Source organism: Ovis aries, chromosome 12 (genome assembly GCF_016772045.2).
Source record: "Ovis aries strain OAR_USU_Benz2616 breed Rambouillet chromosome 12, ARS-UI_Ramb_v3.0, whole genome shotgun sequence".
Classification (NCBI taxonomy): Eukaryota; Metazoa; Chordata; class Mammalia; order Artiodactyla; family Bovidae; genus Ovis; species Ovis aries.
The window spans coordinates 26645703-26668044 of NC_056065.1; the positions used below are offsets into that span (position 1 = coordinate 26645703).

Sequence of the window (22342 nt, forward strand, 5' to 3'; positions counted from 1 at the left end):
GAAACAAAAGTATTTACAGGTGATCAGGCATCAGGTTGGGAAGCACCCTCAGATGGTTTTGGTGGGGGGGGGGAGTTCTTTTTACTGTAATTGCAACTTTTCTGTACAGTCGAGGTTGTTTCAAAATAAACATTTTATTTTAAAAAGGTTATCTGTTATTTTATTTTGACAATTAATTTTTTTTTCCCTTAAATAGGAGGTAGGGTGTTTCCATATGAGGTTGTCCAGATGGGAAGAATCTTCAGCTTCGACTTGGCCTCATTAATTTGAGGATAAAACGCTTAGGTGAGACCACATGTGTCAAGTTGAAAGTGGGCAGCTCAGAGCACGTGGGCATCTCTGGCATCTCGAGGCACTGGACTCCCGGAAGGCTCACTGCTGGAGAAGTCACCGGCTGAGGGACCACTGCAGAGCCTCATACATTGCTCGATCCTGAGAGGAGAGGAGAGGACAGAACACGGAGCTAGACACTGAAATGAGCTGAACTGTGTTCCCCAGAATTCACATGTTGAAGTCCTCACCTCCAGTACCTCAGAGTGTGACTGGATTTGGAAATGAGGGTCTTAAAGAGACTTAAGTTAAAATGACATCATTAGGGTGGGCTTTAGCACATCCAATGTGATCTGGTGTCCTCGTAAGAAGAGGAGTAAGACACAGACATGCACAGAGGGAAGACTACGTAAAGACTAATGCACAGAAGACCATGTAAAGATTAATTTTAAAAAATTCTATATATTTCAGTGATTTTTCTCAAGTACCTCTCTCTTCTTTTTTTTGGTCGCACTATGCAACTTGCAGGATCTTAGGTTTCCTGTCCAGGGATTGAACCTGGGCCCATGGCAGTGAAAACAGCATTTTGTAACCCTTGGACCAACTCCTGGCAAGTAGCTCTCAAACAGTGTCAACAGTGAACATAAAACAGGTATTAGTGAAATGCTGAATTAACTCTGAAGTAGGGTAAGAGGGCCTTGGTATTTCAACTCACTGCTAAATAATAAAGGTATAGTAAAGATATTCAATCTTAAGGGAGATCAACCCTGAGTATTCATTGGAAGAACTGATGGAATTCCAGACAACTAACTGGAAAAGTCTCCGATGCTGGGTAAGATTCAGGGCAGAAGGAGAAGAGGGCGTCAGAGGATGAGATAGCTAGACAGCATCACCAACGCAATGAACATGAACTTGGGCAAACTCTGGAAGATGGTGAGGATCAGGGAGGCCTGGCGTGCTACAGTATATGGGGTCGCAAAGAGTCAAACAGGACTGAACAACAACAAAGACATTTTAAGCATGCTGTGTTTACAGCCAGATTAGTGATTCCCCTTTATTGTAGAAATATTAGAAAATACAGATCAGCAGAAAAAATTAAAAAGTAATCCTTCATTTCCAGACATAACTATCATTACTACTTTGGTCCCTCAAGATCTTTTAAATGATTATTTTTTTAGTATTTAAGTTTTTAAATTAGGTAATACATTTACATAGTTCAAAATTCAAGTAAGATGAAAGGTTAATTTTCAAACTTCTGTCCTCCAGTCACTCAGTTTTTCTCCCTATAAGCAATCATTATTAGTTTCATAAGGGCCAGTTATGATGCCAAACAAGGAAAGCTGTCTCTCTACCTTAATTGTTGTGCCTTAATTTTTAAAAAGATCTCACAAAGTAATAATCAGCTTGGTCATCTCTTTATTATTTATTCAAAATTCATACTATGCCTATCTCCAAAAGAGAAGTGATAGCTTATGATTCACTAGGGTAGTTTTCAGAAATTAAATATTTGATAGTTTTAAGGTTTATGACCATCAAAAGTATTAAAGAGAATATACTGGAATCAAGTAGTATCACTGGGACACACACGTAGCCTTCCCATGGATGTTCTTCAGAGGATAAAAAAAATTACACAGTGTGTGGAACTATTGGTTCAGACATGTTGGTAATAAAATCAGTCACATTGCCTTTGTCACACTGTGCTGATACCTTCTAAGCAACAGTTACTTGCAAACTATTTTCTAAGGAATCTGAGCAATCACGTTAATACGTATTCTACATACACATCTATGGTAGTGTTCACAACTCTTTAATTGCTCAAAATGGTTCCTAACCCAGGTCTTATGCAACTCTGTATCTTGTGAGTCTAGCACAAAGCCTGGCATGTGTATGGTAGGTACAGGATATATATATGTTTCTGGATGGATGAAAGGATGGGATCTGAGGCAACTCAATACACAGCTAGAGGCAAGAGCAACTCTACTTGGCAAGTTTTTCTCTCTCAGTGTGACAGACGTGATCAAGCAAATGGATGAACCATATAATCCTGAGTGTGAAGAAGAGGATCAAAGTGTGCCTGCCAGTGGGTGTGAAAAACACTAGACCAGTGAGCTAATAAAACAGGAGAGTTTCTATGGTGTGGTTTTAAGAGAGGAGGAAGGAAAAAGAATACCTAATTTACGTTTGAGTGAGGTTTCCTTCCTGACAGTTGAACAATGTCAGAGTAGGCAGAGGGAAAAGACTATGTATTTGAGATAATACATAGCCGGGAAAACAATTTCAAGGTCTCAGCGTTTACTGACGTTAACCCAGGCTCAGGTCTCTGGCGAGCAGTTATTACTGAAGAAAACCAAACCAACAAAGTAAGTTCTGCTTTACAAGTCTGTGAAGTGACACATACTGGGCAATGGTTTCATTCAGGGAAGAAAGTAACAGCTGACTAAGAAGAAACTGGCAAAAAGAGTCCAGTCGTCTAAGTTGGGGTATCTGTCATAATGAAATGCCAATCTATTCAGTCTTCTTAGGACCACAATAGGACGTGGCCTCTGATGAGAAACTAGGACCCCGCAGGGATCTTCAGATGGAGCCTAAAAGTTTGGTAGCAATGAAGTAGGAATGAATGAAGAATACAGGCAGAGACTTGGAAGGAATGTTTGCAAACTGTGTTCACATCTCACCCTCAGCTGGTTATGAGGATTTATTTATTATTTTTTCATTTCACATTCCTTTAAAAATATGGAACGCTTCACGAATTTGCGTGTCATTCTCGCGCAGGGGCCATGCTAATCTTCTCTGTATCGTTCCAATTTTAGTATATGTGCTGTCGAGGCGAGCACATGAAGATTTACTGGGTCAGATGACAAGCTTCGGCATCTGGCCTCTAAACCAGACCCTACTATCATGTTAGCCAATTGCTGGACACCGAATCCACTTCACACACTGTTGTTTTCCAACCTCAAACTAAAAACCATGCGGCACCAGGGAGCCAACTGCTTCAAGGAAAGAGAAGGCACCAGCTAGCAGGGCAGATTTACCTAGCCTGAGAACAGGCTGAACTTTTCTGAACTATACAGACCAGCTCTGTGGACTTTCGGACAGAATGTGCACACTGTTCTCCTTTCATTTTTTTTTTCCGACATCTCCCAATCATTTATTTAATGTTTTAACTCACTTCAAAGCAACTGCTATCTCTGTAAGTATGTCTGAAAGGTTAAAATGTAAAATGTAATTAAATGTTCCTTTTGTGTTTAACAAGCCTAGTAGATTTTCTTTTAGTGTGAAAAGACTTAAGTCCACCTTATTTATAGCTTTTTATCCTAGGGCCTGAAGTCATGACCTTTAGAAAACTATGCTACCCCTTACATTCCACCTGGCCAGAGTATCTAACTTTCGAGCTAATCATACTGATTAGTTTTGCCATGGGCTCTAACCTGAGCTGGACCAATCACAGGTTCCCTGAAACTCTCCTGTTGGAGCTATCAGGAAATTCTCTTGCTATGGGGGTTAATAAACAAGTAGCCTGTATGTCTGGGCCTGAAGGCAGCCTTTTCCTCCAAGAATTGAAGCAATGAAGTTTCTGGATCCAGCATGCCTGAAGCCAGCAGTGCTCTCAACTTCCTTACATGTGGAATGGATTCCTCTTTATTCCCACTTAGAGAGTTGGGTTTCTGTCATTTACAACTAAAGGAACCTTAATATTAAAAGTAGAAAGAGGTGGCTTACAAATGAGCCGCTCAATCCTACATTCAGAAATGTATCAACAAACGCCACACATGTCTTTTGGTTTGATTTTTCAAATGGATTCTGTTTGACTATCCAACTCCTCTAATTTCAACTGAATTCTGCTAAATCAGAAGAACGCTTCCAAAAAATAGAGTGGTCATATGATCCAGCAGTCCCACTCCTGGGCACCCTTCTGGAAGAATGAGATAATGCCCATTTGCAGCAACATGCACAGACTGAGATTATCATACTAAGTGAACTAAGTCGGACAAACAGAAAAATACCACATGAAATTACTTATATGTAGAATCTAAAACATGACACAAATGAATTTATTTACAAAACAGACTCACAGACACAGAAAACAAACTTATGGCTACCAAAAGGGAAAGGGACTGGGGAAGAGATAAATTAGGAGTTCATGATTAGCAGATACAAACTACTATATATAAAAGAGATAGGAAATTCCCCAGAGGTCCAATAGATAGGGCTCCATGCCTTCACTGTCAGGGGCCTGGGGTTCAATCCCTGGTTGGGGAACTAAGATCCTGCGTGCGTCATAGCTCAGCCAAAATAAATAAGCAAACTAGATAAAGAAGACCCTAGTGTATAGCAACAGAGAATTATATTTAATATCTTAAAATAATTAATAATGAAAACAATATGAAAAGTATATACACACACACACATATATAATATACATAAATATATATCTGATTCAACTTTGCTGTACACCAGAAACTAACACAACATTGTAAATCAACTATACTTCAACCAAAAACAATTTAAGGAAGGAAGATGTTCTCTGGCACAGCTGTGGACTGTGAAGGACGAGAACCAGAAAGCAGAGACTGAGCAACCCCCGCCCTGTCCAGCCAAATGTAACATCCACTGGTTTCAAATTTACTAGGAGAGTTTTAGAACAGGTAACAAAATAAAGATTTACTCCTTAATTATCGCAGATACAAGGATGAAAATGTGGCCCAATTTAAGGATAGGTCAAGCAAGCAATTTTCAAACTCTGCATGACATCTTTATAGCCAACTCTAATACAATTACTTAATTGTAACTGCAAAACATTACTGTAACTCTTAAATGTAAAAACATTAAAATATGGAAGCTTTTCAAAATTAGAACAGGCAAATACAAACAAGATGGTTTCATTATTTTAGTCTAGAAAACTGAAGTAATTTTTTTAGAGGTAAAGAAGGTATAAGAGTGACAGCTGAAGAGCTATCCCAGGCCAATCTATAAAGACCAAATGAACCTCTACGTACTAGTAGCCATTAGAGAACAAGATTTTAAAGAACATTATGAAAACTAAAAAACTATAAATTACTTTAATCAATTTGATGAAAAGTGTACATCCTGAAAAATCTGCATCCTGAAAATGCACAACATTACTGGGAGAGATCAAATGGCTCTAATATGTGAATTTTTTAAAAATGAATAAATCTATATAAAAGAAATAAAGTGATCTAAATAAATGAACAGATATACTAAGTTCACTGATTGAAAAACTCAGTATTTTTAATACCTCTGCTCTCCCAACTGACCTACAGATTCAATGCAAATCCATTCAAAATCCCAGAAAGTTTACTTTGCAGAAATTGATAAACTGATTGCAAGTTTTATATGGGAAAGCAAAGAGACTAAAATAGATAAAACAATTTTTGGGGAAAAAAGAACAAATCTGAATGACTTACACTAGCTGACTTCAAGATTAACATATCTAATCTGTAATAATCAAGGGGACTTCCCCAAAAGTCCAGTGATTAACAATCTAAATTTCCACTGCAGGGAGCACAGGTTTGATCCCTGGTTGGGGAGCTAAGATCCCACATGCTGTGGTCAGAAAATAAATAAAAATTAAAAACTGATGTAAAATAATCAAGAGAGTAGCAAAAAATATACAGTGGCATAAAATGGATATAAAGATCAGTGGAACAGAAAAAAGAGTGAAGAAATAAATTCATGCATATATGATCAATTGGTTTTCAAAAAAAGGGCATGATCATTCAATGAAAGGAAAATATTTTCAACCAACAGGACCACAGTAACTAGATAGCTGCATGGGAGAAAATAATCATGACTTTTCTATCTAACTTTAAATTTTAAAAAATTAGTTTGTAATGGATCATAGTTCTAAATGTAAAAGATAAAACTACAAAACTACTAGAGAAAAGCAAAGGAGAAAATTTTCATAAACTTATTAGGATAATCAAGATTTCTTATGACAGAAAAACACAATTATTTTTAAAAAATGGATTTCATACAAATTAAAAACTCCTGTTCTTCAAGACGCCTTTAGAAAATTGAAAAAAAAAAATTAGGACAAAATATCCTCAAAATGCACATGTGTATTACTCAGCCATAAAAAAGAACAAAATAATGTCATCTGCAGCAACATGGATGAACTTAGAGATTATTATAGTAGGTAAAGTAGGTCAGAAAGAGAAAGACAAATATGATCCTGCTTAAATGTGGAATCTAAAAAAAATGGTACAAACGAACTTCTATTTATAAAATAGAAATAGAGTCACAGATATAGAAAACAAACTTATAGTTACCAAGGGGGGAAGAGGGCGGGATGGATAAATTTGGAGATTGGTATTGACATAATACATACTATTATATACAAAATAGATAACTAATAAGGACCTATGGTACAGCACAGAGAACGCTACCCAATACTCTGTAATGACCTATATGAGGGAAAAAAATCTAAAAAAAAAGAGTGGAGATATATATACATAACTGATTCACTTTGTTGTATATATCTTGAAACATATTTTAAATTAACTATACTCCAAAATAAATCCTACAGATATTTCAGAAAAAAATGTGTATCTCATAAAAGCCAAGATAAACTAAGAATTTGCACAACTTAATAAGAAAACAACTCAATGTTTTAAGAGCAAAATGTGAGGACACAAAATAAGATATCCAAATGATCAATAAGCATATGAAAAAATGCTCAACATTTTAGTCATTAGGAAAACAAATTTAGACCACAACAGGATACTATTTCACATCCAGTAGAATGGCTAAAATTAAAAGACTGAAAATAGTCAAGTGTTGGTGAGAGTGTAGGCCAACTGGAACGCTCACAAAATGCAAAACGGTATTACAGTCACTTGGAAAGAAGGTTGGCGGTTTCCTATAAAGTTAAACATACACTTGCCACAAGATCCAGCAATTCCTCTCCTAGTTATTTACTCAAGAGAAATAAAAACACATGTTCTCGTTCTCTCTCTCTCTGACACACTATTATCTGAGGAGGCCAAAAACTGGAAAAAACCCAAGTGCCCACCAGCAGGGGAAAGGGTACACAAACTGCAGTATATTCACATAATGGAAAACTACTCAGCAAGAGAACGGATCAAACTAGCGAAAACCAGCAATGTGGATGAGTCTCTGCAACATTACATTGAGCAAAAGAAGCCAGACAAATGAGTGTATCAATACGATTCTATTTACATAAAGTTCCAAAACAGGTGAAGTTAGAGCATGACGACAGAAGTCAGATTAGGGGTTACCTGGTACCGCATTTGTAAAGGGACTGACGACTAGAAAGGAACACAGGAACTTTCTGAAGTGATGAAAATGCTCTCTATATTGACTGAAGTACCAGTTAAGTTTGCCAAAACTTACAGAACTGTAGGACTTCCCAGATGGCACTAGTGGTAAAGAACCTGTCTGCCAATGCGGGAGACATGAGAGACATGGGTTCGATCCCTGGGTTGGGAAGATTCCCTGGAGGAGGGCATGGCAACCCACCCCACTATTCTTGCCTGGAGAATCCCCATGGACAGAGGAGCCTGGTGGGCGACAGTCCACGGGGCTGGACAGTCAGATACGACTGAAGCAGGGTAACGCGCATGCACAGGACTGTATCTGTGCATCACAAAGGTAAATAAAATTCCCATTTGAAAGAGGAAGGTTACAGGATGAGAGTGACGGATGGGGAGCTATGCCAGTATGTCCTGATTCTTGAAAAGCCTCAAATCAAAACTGATTACGTAAACATAAGGAAGATTCGTTTTTTAATGACTAAATCTTTGGGCGGGGGGACACTTATGTCACTACTTTCTTGTTGATCAGAATGAAAAGTGCCAGTAAGATTAACTGTAAAACTGTTTGATTTTAATTAATAAGACTATCTTATTCAAAGACAATGAAATAAAAACATTTCCTCTAGTGTACAAAATGCCTGAGAGGTCAAAACAGACTTTCATTTCTCCACATATGGTAAAAGACCCAGGCCAGGTTCAGCAGATTAGACTTTAGCTGAAAAAGAAGCAGCTATATACTTAAAAGACACCATCACCAGCCCAAACTCTTTAACTGATTACTTTAGTTAAAAGTGGTAAGATGGTCAAATAAGAGTATTTACACCAGGACTGGAGGCACTGGAACACAGCAACCCATCTCATGTAACTGTTTGACCCAGGAATAGAACTCAGGTCTCCTGCATTGCAGGCAGTTGATTTACCCACTGAGCTATGAGGGAAGCCCTAAGATATCCAGTGTTTAACTCAGACATTACTTTGGGTTGGGTATTTCCCTGCAAACTCTTTTGTGTTATAGTAACCTCACTTCACTTAACAGCAAACATTTTAACTTATTACAGACAGAATATCTCAACACAGTAAGAAATAAATACAGTAAAATTCAGCATTTTTTGTAAGGACAAGTCTGAGTGATTTTTAACTCTTCTCTGACCTTACAGTGAAGGTATTTTTACTTTCGTGAAACTATGGGTAAGTGTAAAGGGTGATACAGGTCAAGTAATACTTGAATGAGAATGACTAAAAATTCTGAGATCATGAAAACATACATGAGGTTATTTTCTGTGTTTAGTCTCCAGAAACATTAAAAATTACAGTCTCTCAACAACACTCTCTCAGAGGCAACCATTTTGCTTTTTGTCATGAATTCATACTTACTACTCTCAATTCTAATTGCTCTTCTACCTTTAAGAGCATTGCTTACCTCTTTTGATATAGATGATTTTACTTTCTTGAAAGCTTCTTCAAAGTGCTTCTGACTTATCTTCAGTTCACCTGTGGAGCAAATGCATGGACATACATAATATTTGGGTATAGTAAGCTAACTGTGATTTATAACTAAATTTCTCTTGAGAGATTTATAAGCATTCAAGGGGAACACTGAGGCAATTAACGACACTGGCTCTATTCTTTTTCAGAGTAATGTTCAAGCCAGATATATTCTGCTCATCAGAGTTATAGACAGTTTTTCATTTTCATTTAATTTACATATGGATGTGAGAGTTGGACTGTGAAGAAGGCTGAGCACCGAAGAATTGATGCTTTTGAACTGTGGTGTTGGAGAAGACTCTTGAGAGTCCCTTGGACTGCAAGGAGATCCAACCAGTCCATTCTAAAGGAGATCAGCCCTGGGATTTCTTTGGAAGGAATGATGCTAAAGCTGAAACTCCAGTACTCTGGCCACCTCATGCGAAGAGATGACTCACTGGAAAAGACTCTGATGCTTGGAGGGATTGGGGGCAGGAGGAGAAGGGGACGACAGGATGAGATGACTGGATGGCATCACTGACTCGATGGATGTGAGTCTGAGTGAACTCCGGGAGTTGGTGATGGACAGGGAGGCCTGGCGTGCTGCGATTCATGGGGTCGCAAAGAGTCGGACACGACTGAGTGACTGAACTGAACCATATTTAATTTTCCATAAATGCTTAAGTTATGTCATATATTTTAAAAGCATAGTCTTTTTCTCCCCCAGCAATCCAAACAGTTTATTATGGGACAAATTATATTAAAAAGTACTTTGTCCATATTTAATTAGAAAAAGAGATGCTTATCCTTAAAAAAGATAAAGGGTTCATATGTTCTGTCACTTTGCGTTCCCCTCAGCTTTACTAAGATACTGTTGGTACATAATAAATATAAGTTCACTTTAAGAAGCACAATGTGACATGATGATCTATTGCAAAATGGTTACCACAGTAAGGTTAGGTAACACCTCCAGCCCCTCATGATCACCTTTTTATTTATTTTTGTGGTGATACTTATTATGATCTACTCTCTGAACAGCTTTCAAGTTCAGCTGACCCTTGAACAATGTGAAGGTTAGGAGTGGTGGCCCTCAGTCAAAAATCTATGTATAACTTTAGAGTTGACTCTCTGAATCTGCAGTTCTTTTTCTGTAGATTCAGCCAAGCATGCATCGTGTAGTGCTGTGTACATATTTACTGAAAAAAATCCACGTGTATAAGTGGATCTGCACAGTTCAAACCCAGGTTAACTGTATATAACACACTACTGATAATTAGCACATGGGATCCTCAGAATTTATTCATCATATAGCAGGAAATTCGTACCCTCTGATCAATATCTCTCCATTTTTCCCACTCTCTAGCTCATCATATTTTAATGTAACACCCAAAAAGAACTATCACTCATTAACAGATAACCCCGTTATCTTTGTATTGTTTAACTTAATGGCAATATTCAGGACTAAGAGTCAGAATTGTTCTCTTTCAAGATAATTCAAATTAATTTAACTAAGAATGGAAAACGGAATTCCATATTATTTAAGAGTACATACATATAATCAGATGTATGGAGTTACATCATAATACATAATATATACAGATCATATGGCAACACTGGACTAGAAGGGTGCTTTAATTCCTTACAAGGTTATGCCAACACACGGTAAGAGAAATCTAGTAACTAAATGTTAATTAAGTAAGGCTTCGCTTACAATTATATGACAACGTATGTGATGACAAAATATACTTAAAATAGTACTAATATAGAAATTAAGAAAGTGTTATTTACCAAAAAGTAAAATACAATGTGTAGCTGAACATGCCAAATGGAAGTTGAATGGCATTACTGATTTCAGGTTCAGTAAGATATCAGTGCAAAGTCCCTCAAGGACAGGCAGCTGGAAACGCAAACTGCAGCAAAGCAGGGATGTCAGAATCTGTTGCACGCAGTTATAAAAAGACATCCCATCAGAGTTATTCGGAGCAGTCAATACATATACAGAGGCCTACTAATTTTTAGTGGCAAACAAACCCAAATGTAGTTATCATATTCAGCTCTCAGGCAGCATACTACCACGTAAGTATTTTTTACATGACATTCTAATTTTGTGAATTATATTCCACCCACTTCCAAAACAAACTTAAAATAGCTTACATAAAAGAAATTCAGATAACTGAATCTTCAAATTAAACAACCAAAAAACTCAGGGACTTCATGATTAAGATACGTGTGTTGATTTTCTGGGTTTGCTGAGGCTGTCTGCAGTGGCGCAGGCATCAATATTGGACAGTATCCAGTCTATGTAACACTATTGGAGGATACCGCAGCAGTGTCGGGAGTGACAAGAGCAGCCACTTGTATGGGCCTTACTTCTACAGCAGGCTATCCACTGGATGGCAACCTAGGTTCTTGTGTGACGGCATCTTATCAGACATGGTCTCAGCATTCCTCGGGCTTCCCTGGTGGCTCAGACAGTGGAGAATCCTCTTGAGATGTGGGAGACCTGGGTTCGATCCCTGAGCTGGGAAGATACCCTGGAGGAGGGCATGGCAACCCGCTCCAGAATTCTTGCCTGGAGAACCCCCATGGAGAGAGGGTCCTGGCGGGCTACAGTCCACAGGGTCGCAAAGAGCCGGACACAACAGCGACTAAGCAGCAGCAGCAGCAGCATTCCTCATCTACACTAACACAGAAGCACTCTTAGGGCAATCCAGCCAGCCAGAACAAGTACAGCAGCTTACTGACCTCCTGGAGAACAACCCATCAGTAAAGGATGGGATTAGGCAAAGTAAGCTTTAAGGAAGGAGTAGATCTCAATGGATGAGCTGTTAACAAGGTATTTGGAAAAACAAGATTTTGAATAAATGCTATGAGAAATTCAAGATGCGAAGACTCCGACAGAACTAGAGACTTTTATGCTTAAGCATGGAGAAAATGTTAGGAGCTGAAGTAGACAGACTTCTGAAGTCTGACATGCAGATCTGGAGATACTACAGACTTGATGGGATGAATCAATCTCCTTGTAGGGAGCCTCTGAAACAAGTCTGCCAAGGCTATTTTCTCACAATGAAGAAGTCCATGCTATTCAGAAGTCTTTTTTTTTTTTTTTTAAGATGGAGGCAATATTTATTTAAAGGGCAATTCAACAGTTCACAGAACTAAAGCAACCTTTTTACTTCTAAGAGACATGTTACAAGTTCAAACAATCTTCACATTGGTAAAAACAATTGGCATCCGTAAGATTATGATTTTTAATTTTGTTGCCAGTGAAGATTTCCTTCCATCAAACCTGTTAATCTTGAACATTCTGACTAAATATTGCTTTGTGGTTTTTAAAAGTCACTCCATTTCAAAGTCTGTCTTTTCTTATACAAGGGTAGAAGTTATTTCAACATACCTTGTATTTTTGCCCTGAGCACTAACAGGAATACTCTGCTAACCTAGTTACCCATAAACGTTCATTCCAGAAAGGGCTTGGTTACCGAATTGAAGGAGGATATTTCAGTACACTCTTTTTTTTAGGTCATGCTAGTTGCCGTTTTGTAAAATTTCTTTTTTCTCCTTTGCTTTTTTCCTTATTTAGCTCAATTTTTCTAATGGTAGGAAATGTAAAATAGCCCCAGATGGCTCCATGGGCCAGAGTGGTGGCTGGTTTTTGTTTTTCACTAGGAGGTAGAAAGAATCCGCCTGCCAATGCAGGGGATCCAAGGGATGCAGGTGCAATCTCTGGGTTGGAAAGAGCCCTTGGAGGAGGAAATGGCAACCCACTCCAGTATGTTTAACTGGAAAATTCCATGGACAGATTCAAGGGGTTACAAAGCATCGGGCACAACTAAGTGACTGAGCATACAGCATACAATGCCTTTATAAGCATTTTAACATTCTGTAAAGTGGATAGAAACATAATTTTACAGACAGGACAACATGTTGGCTTTTATTTTAAAAGAAGCATTACTTATGAAAATCTGAACTGTGGGATATTTTTTGATTTGAGAGAAGTAAACCTCATTTGCAGAAACTTGTGGCCATGATTCTGTAAAGTATCATAGTCAACAGTGTGTCTTTAACAAGTTTCTTGTAGTTACAAATAGGCAGTTAGCATACTGTGTGATTATAACATTATGTAAGTAGCTTTCTAATGATCGTAAGGTATCAAGGTGAAAAAACATGTAATTCAGCAATTGAAAACTTAGTGCAATGCTAAAGATGAAACTCCAATATTCATGAGAAGAGCTGACTCACTGGAGAAGACTCTGATGCTGGGAGGGATTGGGGGCAGGAGGAGAAGGGGATGACAGGGGATGAGATGGCTGGATAGCATCACAGACTCAATGGATGTGAGTCTGAGTGAACTCCGGGAGTTGGTGATGGACAGGGAGGCCTGGTGTGCTGCGATTCATGGGGTCGCAAAGAGTTGGACACAACTGAGGGACTGAACTGAATTGAACAGGTGTGTCTTCATTGATCAAAACAATTTCTATACACTTTAAATTGTCCAGGTACCAGTAAGCATTGTCTGATTGGTCTGGGAGCCTCTATATACGCATTTAAGTTTATTGGCGAACACACTCCAGTACTCTTGCCTGGAAAATCCCATGGACGGAGGAGCCTGGTTGGCTGTAGTCCATGGGGTGGTGAAGAGTCAGACATGACTGAGCAACTTCACTTTCACTTTTCACTTTCATGCATTGGAAAAGGAAATAGCAACCCACTCCAGTGTTCTTGCCTGGAGAATCCCAAGGACGGTGGAACCTGGTGGGCTGCCATCTATGGGGTCGCGCAGAGTCGGACACGACTGAAGCGACCTAGCAGCAGCAGCAGCATCCCTCAACTTGGTTTTATGGAAAAGAGAACATCTTTGTTTCTATTATACTGTATTCCACCTGTCTGATTTCTATGGCAGGTTAGATTTTCCTGGTCCTGTAGGGTACATTTTGCCTCAATAAATGTTTGTGTACATAAGAATGGTTCACTTCTTAGTCTGGAGCATTTTCCCCCCTTATAAATGTTTGTTAAACATAAAAAAAGGGGGTGGGGGAAGGAGAGGATGGGACAAATGGAAAGAGTAACACAGAAACACATATACTACCATATGTAAAATAGGTAGCCAGTGGGAATTTGCTGTATGACTGAGGGAACTCAAACCAAGGCTCTGTGACACCTGGAGGGGTGGGATAGGTTAGGAGGTAGGAAGAAGGTTCAAGAGAGAAGGGATATATGTATACTGATGGCTGATTCATGATGATGTATGCTAGAAATCAACACAATATTATAAAGCAATTATCCTTCAATTAAAAATAAATCAATTAACAAAAAGTAAAGCCTAAATAATTAAAAATTTTTTAAAAAAGGAGATATGTGTGTTGATAAATCTAAGCTAAGCATATGCTGCTATAACTATAAAGAAAAGTTAGCTCCAAGATTCCTGGTAGCCAAAGAAAAAAGGGAAAAGAATAAATGAAATAAACACAAATAAAGAAACATCATCTGGGAAATCTAATGAAAAAAAGGAGATCAACGCAGGTTTAACTTGAGATGAAAGTACAGGTTTTGAGGAAAAGGTAGGTCTTTCTGAAGAAAGTATTCGACAGTACTAAATGTATATGTTCAAAGATGGCCACACACTGCAACTGATCAAACAATTCTCCCAGGAACTAAGCAAAGCAGAGGCTATTTCTCTACTTGAGAGTCAGACTGCAGGTCACAAATAAAGCATTTTCATCTACACACACCCAAATGGTATTCTCAAACACACTGTCAAATGTGAGGAACAGTGCAAAGCTGTTGAGCTGTCCCAAAAGAAAAGTGTAAGTATATGGGAAGTCATTTCAATTTTCATTTATGATGTGTTTTCTAAGCTCTTCAGGTTAGGTTCCATTTTAACAGTAGGTATTGCCCTAACAAACGAATGAGGAGGTTTTCCAGGACTGATAAACAGACCAAACTCACGATGAAAACAGTATATGTATGATGATAAGCAAAGACAGAACACACTGTATAAGGCACCAAGTAACTGGTATTATAATAGTTGTCAGCTACAGAGGTTATATAATATTCCAGAACAGCTGCTTTTAAAGGTCTCATCAGAAAAATGTCAGTTTTAATATCACAGATGATAGATGCTGGAAAATGGTCATTTTCCAGGTTAACAGTGGCATTAGATACCCAGAGTGATAACTAACTAGGACTGAGAGATTCCAGAGAGAACTGTACCTTTTTCACTTCCACTCTTCTGTCTTGCCATTTCCTGCTTCAAGGCACAGATAGAAGCCTCCCGTACCAAAGCAGAGAGATCTGCACCCCTGAAATAAGAGAAGAGCTCTTCACTCATTCATTCTTAAGACACTGTGCAAAAGCTCAGAAAAAGTCTGAAAGCAATTTCCTTTTTTCTTTAACTGTATTTTTTGAAAGCACTGAATTCGTGATAATATTGCTTGTTTTATGTTTTGGTTTTTTTGACCAAGAAGCATGTGGGATCTTGGCTCCTCGATCAGGGATTGAATCTGTGTCCCCTGCACTGGAAGGCAAAGTCTGGACTGGAACACCAGGGAAGTCCTGTAGTTTTCAAGTCACATATTAAACACTTGGGAAAGAAATTGACCAATAAAGGTGGGATAAACCAATCGTGGTCACTAGGAAAGAGCTTTTAGTTCTTACTCAAAATACTTCTAAGTTTTAGAAGGAAGGAAATTATGAAGGAAACATGCAGTGAGTCAAATATTCTCACGCTAATCACTATAGATAGTAATGTTAATATAAAAAGTCTAAAACAGAAGAAAGCAACTTACACATTATTTACTGTAAAATTTTATTCACAAGGCTCATGTTAAAGTACAAACTGGCCCACTACAAGTATATACCATTAGTATATTTCCTAAAGTCTAAACTAAGCTTATATAAAAAGTCATTCATGACCCCTAGTTCAAAAGAGGAAAATACAGAGTAAAGAGTTTGATGCACTTGATTCAAGCTCAAGCTGAATTGACACATCATAAATTACTTAAAATACGATAAGAACTAACAAGCCTTCATTTAATTGGTCTGTGTATTAATATGCTGCATCATATGGTTCTTGCATGGTTCTTGCGTTCAATGAAAGATGTTGGGGTTGAGTGGTGTTTCAATACATTACATCTTTAACAGGATTCTTAGAGATTCTTTGAGAAAGAGTTTCAACTGGGAGATAAAAACCTCATCTTTAAAAAAAATCCTCATCTCTAGACAAACTAATTTAATATATAATCCTGATAATCCACATACCTAAGATTATTAAATTTAGTTTAAGTTATTAACTGAACTCAATGTTTCTGCTGGTTAGGTGTCAGGTTTGCAATGTTATTTAACAATCATACACATGCTGTTGCTGCTGCTGCTGCTGTCGCTTCAGTCGTGTCCAACTCTGCAAATCCATAAACGGCAGCCCACCAGGCTCCCCCGTCCCTGGGATTCTCTAGGCAAGAACACTGGAGAGGGTACATACATGCTAGGGTATTCATTTCTTTGTGAAAAGCGTGAAAGTGTTAGCCACTCAGTCGTGTCCAACTCTATGTGACACCATGGATTGTAGCCCACCAGGCTCCTCTGTCCATAAAATTCTTCAGACAAGAATACCAGAGTGGGTTGCCATTCCCTTCTCCAGGTCATCTTTTCCATCCAGGGCTCGAACCCAGGTCTCCTGCATTCACAGAGATTCTTTACTGTCTGAGACATCAGGGAAACCCTGTATGTTAAATCAACACTGGTGCAGAGACACCATTAACTAATGGAACAAGGAGCTGAAGGCTGCAGTATTATACAGTCCCTGTGATGACAGTGGTATTAAAACCCAAAACATATAACATTCAAGTTTAACCCTGACCCATTTAATAAATGACCTCCTATGTGGTATAATCCAAAAGACTGGCCCAGGGTCAGTTCTGCATCAAAATTGCCTCTGTCATCAACTGAAAATCTTTTGATTTTTGCACTCAAATACATAAACTACTCACTTAAGTCCTATTTTCTTTAGCAGTAAGTTCATTACAGACTGGCACGCATTTGATTCCCAGCGAAGGAAAAAGGTACATTCTCCTTAAAGGTAATGCAGGGCTTTTACACAGGCCCTTCAACACCATGGCCTGGGACTGACCATTTCCCCTCCACTGAGACAGCCACCGCTTTCTTAAGTGAGACAAGAGTCCAGACTGGAGTGCATAAATCTCTCAGGAGCACTGGGGTTGCGGTAGCAGAACAAAGATCAAGACTCAGATCCCTAAGATGTTTATGTATGAAAAAACTGAAATGAGACCTTGGATCCTGGCCACTCTCCCTAAGAGTAGCATGGTTTCAAGTATAATCATCTCATGAGACAGTTTTTTGAAATTCTTCAACCAGAGCTGGAAAGAACTGGGTGCCTGTATCAGTACCAGTAGCTATGTTCTTCGGATATAAATTCACACTGTGAACAACAGGCTCTAGAAGACCTCGAAGATTAAAACACCACCTTCCTTGACTGACTTAGCTTCAGAAAGCACATTTATTTGGCCTTGAGCTACAAGAATATCATGAACACCAAGTATATTATGGACAATCAACAGGGCTTTAAAAATAAGCCAGAGGAGAACTCCCTGGTGGTCTAGTGGTTAAAACTCCATGTTTTGACGGCAGGGAGCATGGGTTCAATCCCTGCTTGGGGAAGTAAGATCCCACATGTTTTGAGATTAACCACCTCATTAAAAAAAACAAAAAAACAAAAAAACAAAAATGGAGGGAGAGATGTGCGCTGTTAAATGTGGATTTCATTTTCTTTCCTGTGAGCCAAAATTGGGAAAGTTAATAAACTTTTATGATACTGAAGAAAACAACAAAAACTCATAACCATCGCAAACTATGAAAGTAGAAATATCTGACCTCCCGTTTTCATATAGATTGTGTGGATATTAATAGATGCGCTATGAAAAATGCATTCTGAGGCTTAAAAAGCTTGTAGATTATTTTCTTTTAAATGCTGAAGCACCTAGAAAATTTGGCAGCTGGTAATGAGATGTCTCCTGTAATATCCTGGAAGGACAGAGAGACAAGTTGTGAAGGGCAGTGATGGTGGTCAGGGTGGCTGAACACCAGCCGTTGACATACGAGAGGACTCCCCTATTCCTGAGAATTCCTCAGAACCTCAAAATGGGTGGTCCTGTCTCTAAGAAGGAGGAAGAGCCAGACCCTGGAAGCTTTCCTGGACTCCTAACTTAATCCTCCTGCTATCACTCTCCCTCATTTTACACACGAGGAAATGGGGCCTCAGAGAGTTAAGTGATCTGAGACTGACATACTTACGTGTAACAATCACAGCGAAGGTCACCAGCAATTGCTTCCAAGTTTACATCTGCATCCAGGGGGGGTTTTGTACCATTCTGAGTGGGAGAGAAACCGCCACTTTAGTCGAAACTTTAAAGATCAGTATTTCCCCCAAATAATAGGTTCTAAACAGATAGTAACGGCTGCTTGACTGAATGAATATAACTGACTCCCAGACTAGCGTTACAGATTTTTACAAATTTCAGTTTTGAGAAACGAGGTGAAGAAGCAGATCCCAAACTTGGGAAAGCCAAAGGCAAACAATTTATGCTGGTGAAGCATGACAAATGTGCAAGCAAGACCGCCAAAAACAAAACACCAAGAACAAAACTCACCACCCCCAACCTTTCCAAAGATGAAGAATCACACTTCCTTTGCCTGATTAAATAGGCAAATATACAAGCAGTAATTAGTTCTGATGTGTACACGTTAGCTTAGTTTTAGTGTGAGGCTGGCTCGGAAGGGAGAAGTAACATTGACTGTGGCCAGGAGAGAACAATCAGCAAACGGCTCTACAACAAAAGCCTAAAGCCCTCTATGCTCAATGTCTTCTTTTCCAACACTTTATCTAAAACTTAACCCTCACTCAGATGCCAACTCCCCTCCAGCTCATACCAAGAGAGGCTAGAAGGGACAAGCATTACAACAGTCTCAAGATTTCAACAACATTTAACATAGTACTTTGCATGCACACAGTACATATTTAATAACATTTTTGGTGACTTACACTGCAGAGGCGAATAAAACAGATTTTAGTGACAAAGTTGATGATGTTAGATGTAGGCTTATATGTGCTTTATTATTCTGATTTATTCTGATTCATAACTTATATCTACACTGCATACTGTCTTTCCTTTGTAGCAAATATTACATGGACACAGTTTAAGAAGAAATATATATATAGGAAAACAGCAAATAAACATATGTCGTTAAGCCTCAAGTGTAAATATTAGCTCAGCAGGTGCTCCCAGCAGAGGGTCAGACGACCCGGCACCTTGAGCCATCACCTTCCTGTAGCACACGCTCAGTGGGTATCTCTGAAGCTGGGCATGTTTAAGAATTTCACAACCTGTACATATGCTAGCTGCTATTATATGATAAAACGCAAATGTTCATCTATCACAGATTCAAGAAACAGTTATGTTTCCCATTCAATCCACTCTGACCTGTGAAATAAACCTGGGGAAATAAACTCTCTGGGGGACCTCAGCAGACAATCTTGGTGCTTTTTTCCTTTCTCTCTCTGGTTGTATGTAAAACTAGACAGACTAAGTGACCCCTATGGTTCCTTTTAATATTAATGTTTTCAATTTTGTCAGGGGGCAGAGGTGGGCAGGGATTCAAGGAGGCAGGAGCTAGGTTCCCAGATGAGGCATTGGGCCCAAGTCCACGGTAGCACCAAGTTCTTACCAATGGGCCACGAGGGAATCCCCCCAAAAAACCCAGGATCTTATTACCAGATAAATAGAGATAATTTGGTGCTATATTTAAGAGAGGGAGGGGAAGTCTTGTTTTTAAATAGTGATGATGAACATGTAATAAGGATTTATTATGATGGAGAAAAATGTTTAGACTTTCCAAGCTATGTCTGCAGTGGGAAAGCCTGAGAACACTGCCTTGTTGAGTCCCAGTCCACTGGAGGAGGAGGCACGGGATGGGACGAGAGGCTTCCTCATTAGGCCTGAGCTCTTATGAGTCTCTTATGATAGTCTCCTGAGAAACTATCAACCTGACCCTGACTGTCACCCAGCATACGGACATCCCCTATGCTGCTAGAGAATTTTACTTCATACTATCTACTGTCCTGTTTTGATCAAAAACTCAATTGTAAGAAATCAATTCATGGAGGACTACCTGAGGATAATTCTTTTATACTTCTCAATATTTAAATTGTTCTTGGGTCAAGCTGGACTTTCACAGAGGCCCACACATCTCAGAATGCATGTCTTTGCCCTTTCACCAAGTTGCTTTTAACGTACCCATTTTTAGTCATGTCCTCAGCTTACCCCAGGACAACCACCAGCTTTAGTACTGAAAAGCTCATATTGTGTTTATTGTGTTATGATTGTGCTATTATTTGACAGGGATACTATCAAAAACATCTATCACATCTGAGTGCTTTCTTTATGACAACCTAGAGAAGAAACTTTTCTCACAACTACATACTGGGAGCAATTGCCAACTTCCTATATTCAGGGCACTCTTTTAAATATTTTGAGAAAGCCCAATATATACAGGAACACAATAAACAAATGCTTATCTAAAAGCAATATTTTAGAAAAATTAACTCCAAATATATTAACAATTGGAAAAAAGTAACAAACTGTTCTTTCTGGGGATGTGTGTGGTATGGTCAACATAAGATACTTCCAAAAGTTTCAACAGCAACATTACTTTCCAATGAGTAGAAATGTGGGCTGAGGAATCTTGGGATCATTAAAATCTAATTATTCCTATCTGAAATGTGGAAATGTTTCTGACCTTCAGTAAGAAGTAAAATGAAAGGTCAATTCTATTTACTGTCAAGTGGGAGCAATTAGAACAATTTTAAGTGGAATATTCAGTTCAGTTCAGTCGCTCAGTCACGTCCGACTCTTTGCGACCCCATGAATTGCAGCACGCCAGGCCTCCCTGTCCATCACCAACTCCCGGAGTTCATGCAAATTAGTAAGCATATAAAACCAAGTATGTAAATACTATAGACTCATTTATTAAAATGATACTTACATGTGTATGAAAATATTCAGAACTTTTTACACTGGTCTTCTTCATTACTGACTATCACCTCTTGGAAGTGTGAAAGTGCTAGATGCTCAGTTGTGTCCGACTCTGCAACCTCAGGGACTCTACAGCCCACCAGGCTCCTCTGTCCCTGGGGTTTCCCAAGTACTCTTGAGTGGGTTGCCATTCCCTTCTCCTCCCAACCCAAGGGTCAAATCCAGGTCTCCTGCATTGCAGGCGAATTCCTTTACCGTCTGAGCTACCAGGGAAGTCCCTCTTAATAAAGCTCTAATGGATGTCTCAATAATTTCATGACTAGAGAAAGCTGAGTCAAAGGAACCGTTAGAGAAAAATAGTCTCTTAAGAATCTGACTTTTTGCGACCCCATGGACTGTACCCCGCCAGGCTCCTCTGTCCATGGGGTTCACCAAGCATACTGGAGTGGGTTGCCATCTCCTTCTCCAGGGGATGTTCCCAACCCAGGGAATGAACTTGGGTCTCCTGCATTGCAGGTGGCCTGAGCCACCAGGGAAGCTGACAGAGTAATCAAATTCATAGAGACAGAAAGTAGGTGGTTGCCAAGGGGTTGGGGGAGGGTGGAATGGGGAGTTTAATGGGGATAGATTTTTAGGCTGCAAAATGAAGAGTTTTAGAGATGGACTCTTCAACTATACTTCAATAAAATAAAAAAGAAAAAGAAACACACATCTCTGTATCTTGTTGAGAGATAGTTCATCAGTAAAATGGAAATAATATTCATTTGAATATTTAAATATTAGAGTTCAAAAAGCAGTTGTAAGGATTAAGCATATTCATATATGCAAAGTACCTAGAACAGAGTGTTTAATAAGTATCACTTATCATTCTATCAGATATTTTTATTTTAGCTCATGAAAATTTAAGTTATACTTCTAGGTGAGATGTTTGATATGTCTTAGTCTTCTGGAGCACATTTTAAAAACACTGAGAATCTTGGGTCTTTCAGTAGGATTTTTATCACCATTTTAAAGACTGCATATTATTATCTCAAAGCATTTGGCAGACATCAAATAACCTTTCTGGCTTTCTGAGAAAAGGGTAAGTTTTAATAACACTTATAGGGAAGAAATAGAAATTATGAAAGAAAAAAATTCCACTTGTACAAGGGGGTTTTCAGTGATAAGCCTCTCATTATCACATGATTACCAGAATCACCAAATACAAAGTATAAAAAAAGCAGTAGGTCACTGCTCACTTTTCTCTTAAGAAACTTAGGCTCCGAG

General features: G+C 38.8%; 1 protein-coding gene and 1 non-coding gene across 5 annotated transcripts in view; both read right to left on the bottom strand.

Moving 5' to 3' along the window:
• Window positions 1–115: 115 nt before the first annotated feature.
• NVL (nuclear VCP like) overlaps window positions 116–22342 on the bottom strand; it is an 83119-nt gene continuing 60892 nt past the window's right edge. For 2 of the 4 annotated variants that reach the window (XM_060396352.1, XM_060396350.1), the window contains exons 20-24: window positions 18339–18415; window positions 16510–16704; window positions 15243–15331; window positions 8986–9056; window positions 116–432 (exon numbers count right to left, since the gene is read on the bottom strand). In XM_060396352.1, coding sequence (XP_060252335.1) covers window positions 388–432; window positions 8986–9056; window positions 15243–15331; window positions 16510–16704; window positions 18339–18415 — 477 coding nt within the window. In that variant the 3' untranslated portion in view covers window positions 116–387. Of the gene's footprint in view, window positions 433–3390; window positions 9057–15242; window positions 15332–16509; window positions 16705–18338; window positions 18416–22342 lie in introns of those variants that run through there. The other 2 variants (XM_027976295.2, XM_060396351.1) reach the window with 2 other exon arrangements.
• On the bottom strand, window positions 2998–3104 carry LOC114117398 (U6 spliceosomal RNA). The gene has a single exon (XR_003591098.2). It is a non-coding gene; the product is annotated as a U6 spliceosomal RNA (small nuclear RNA).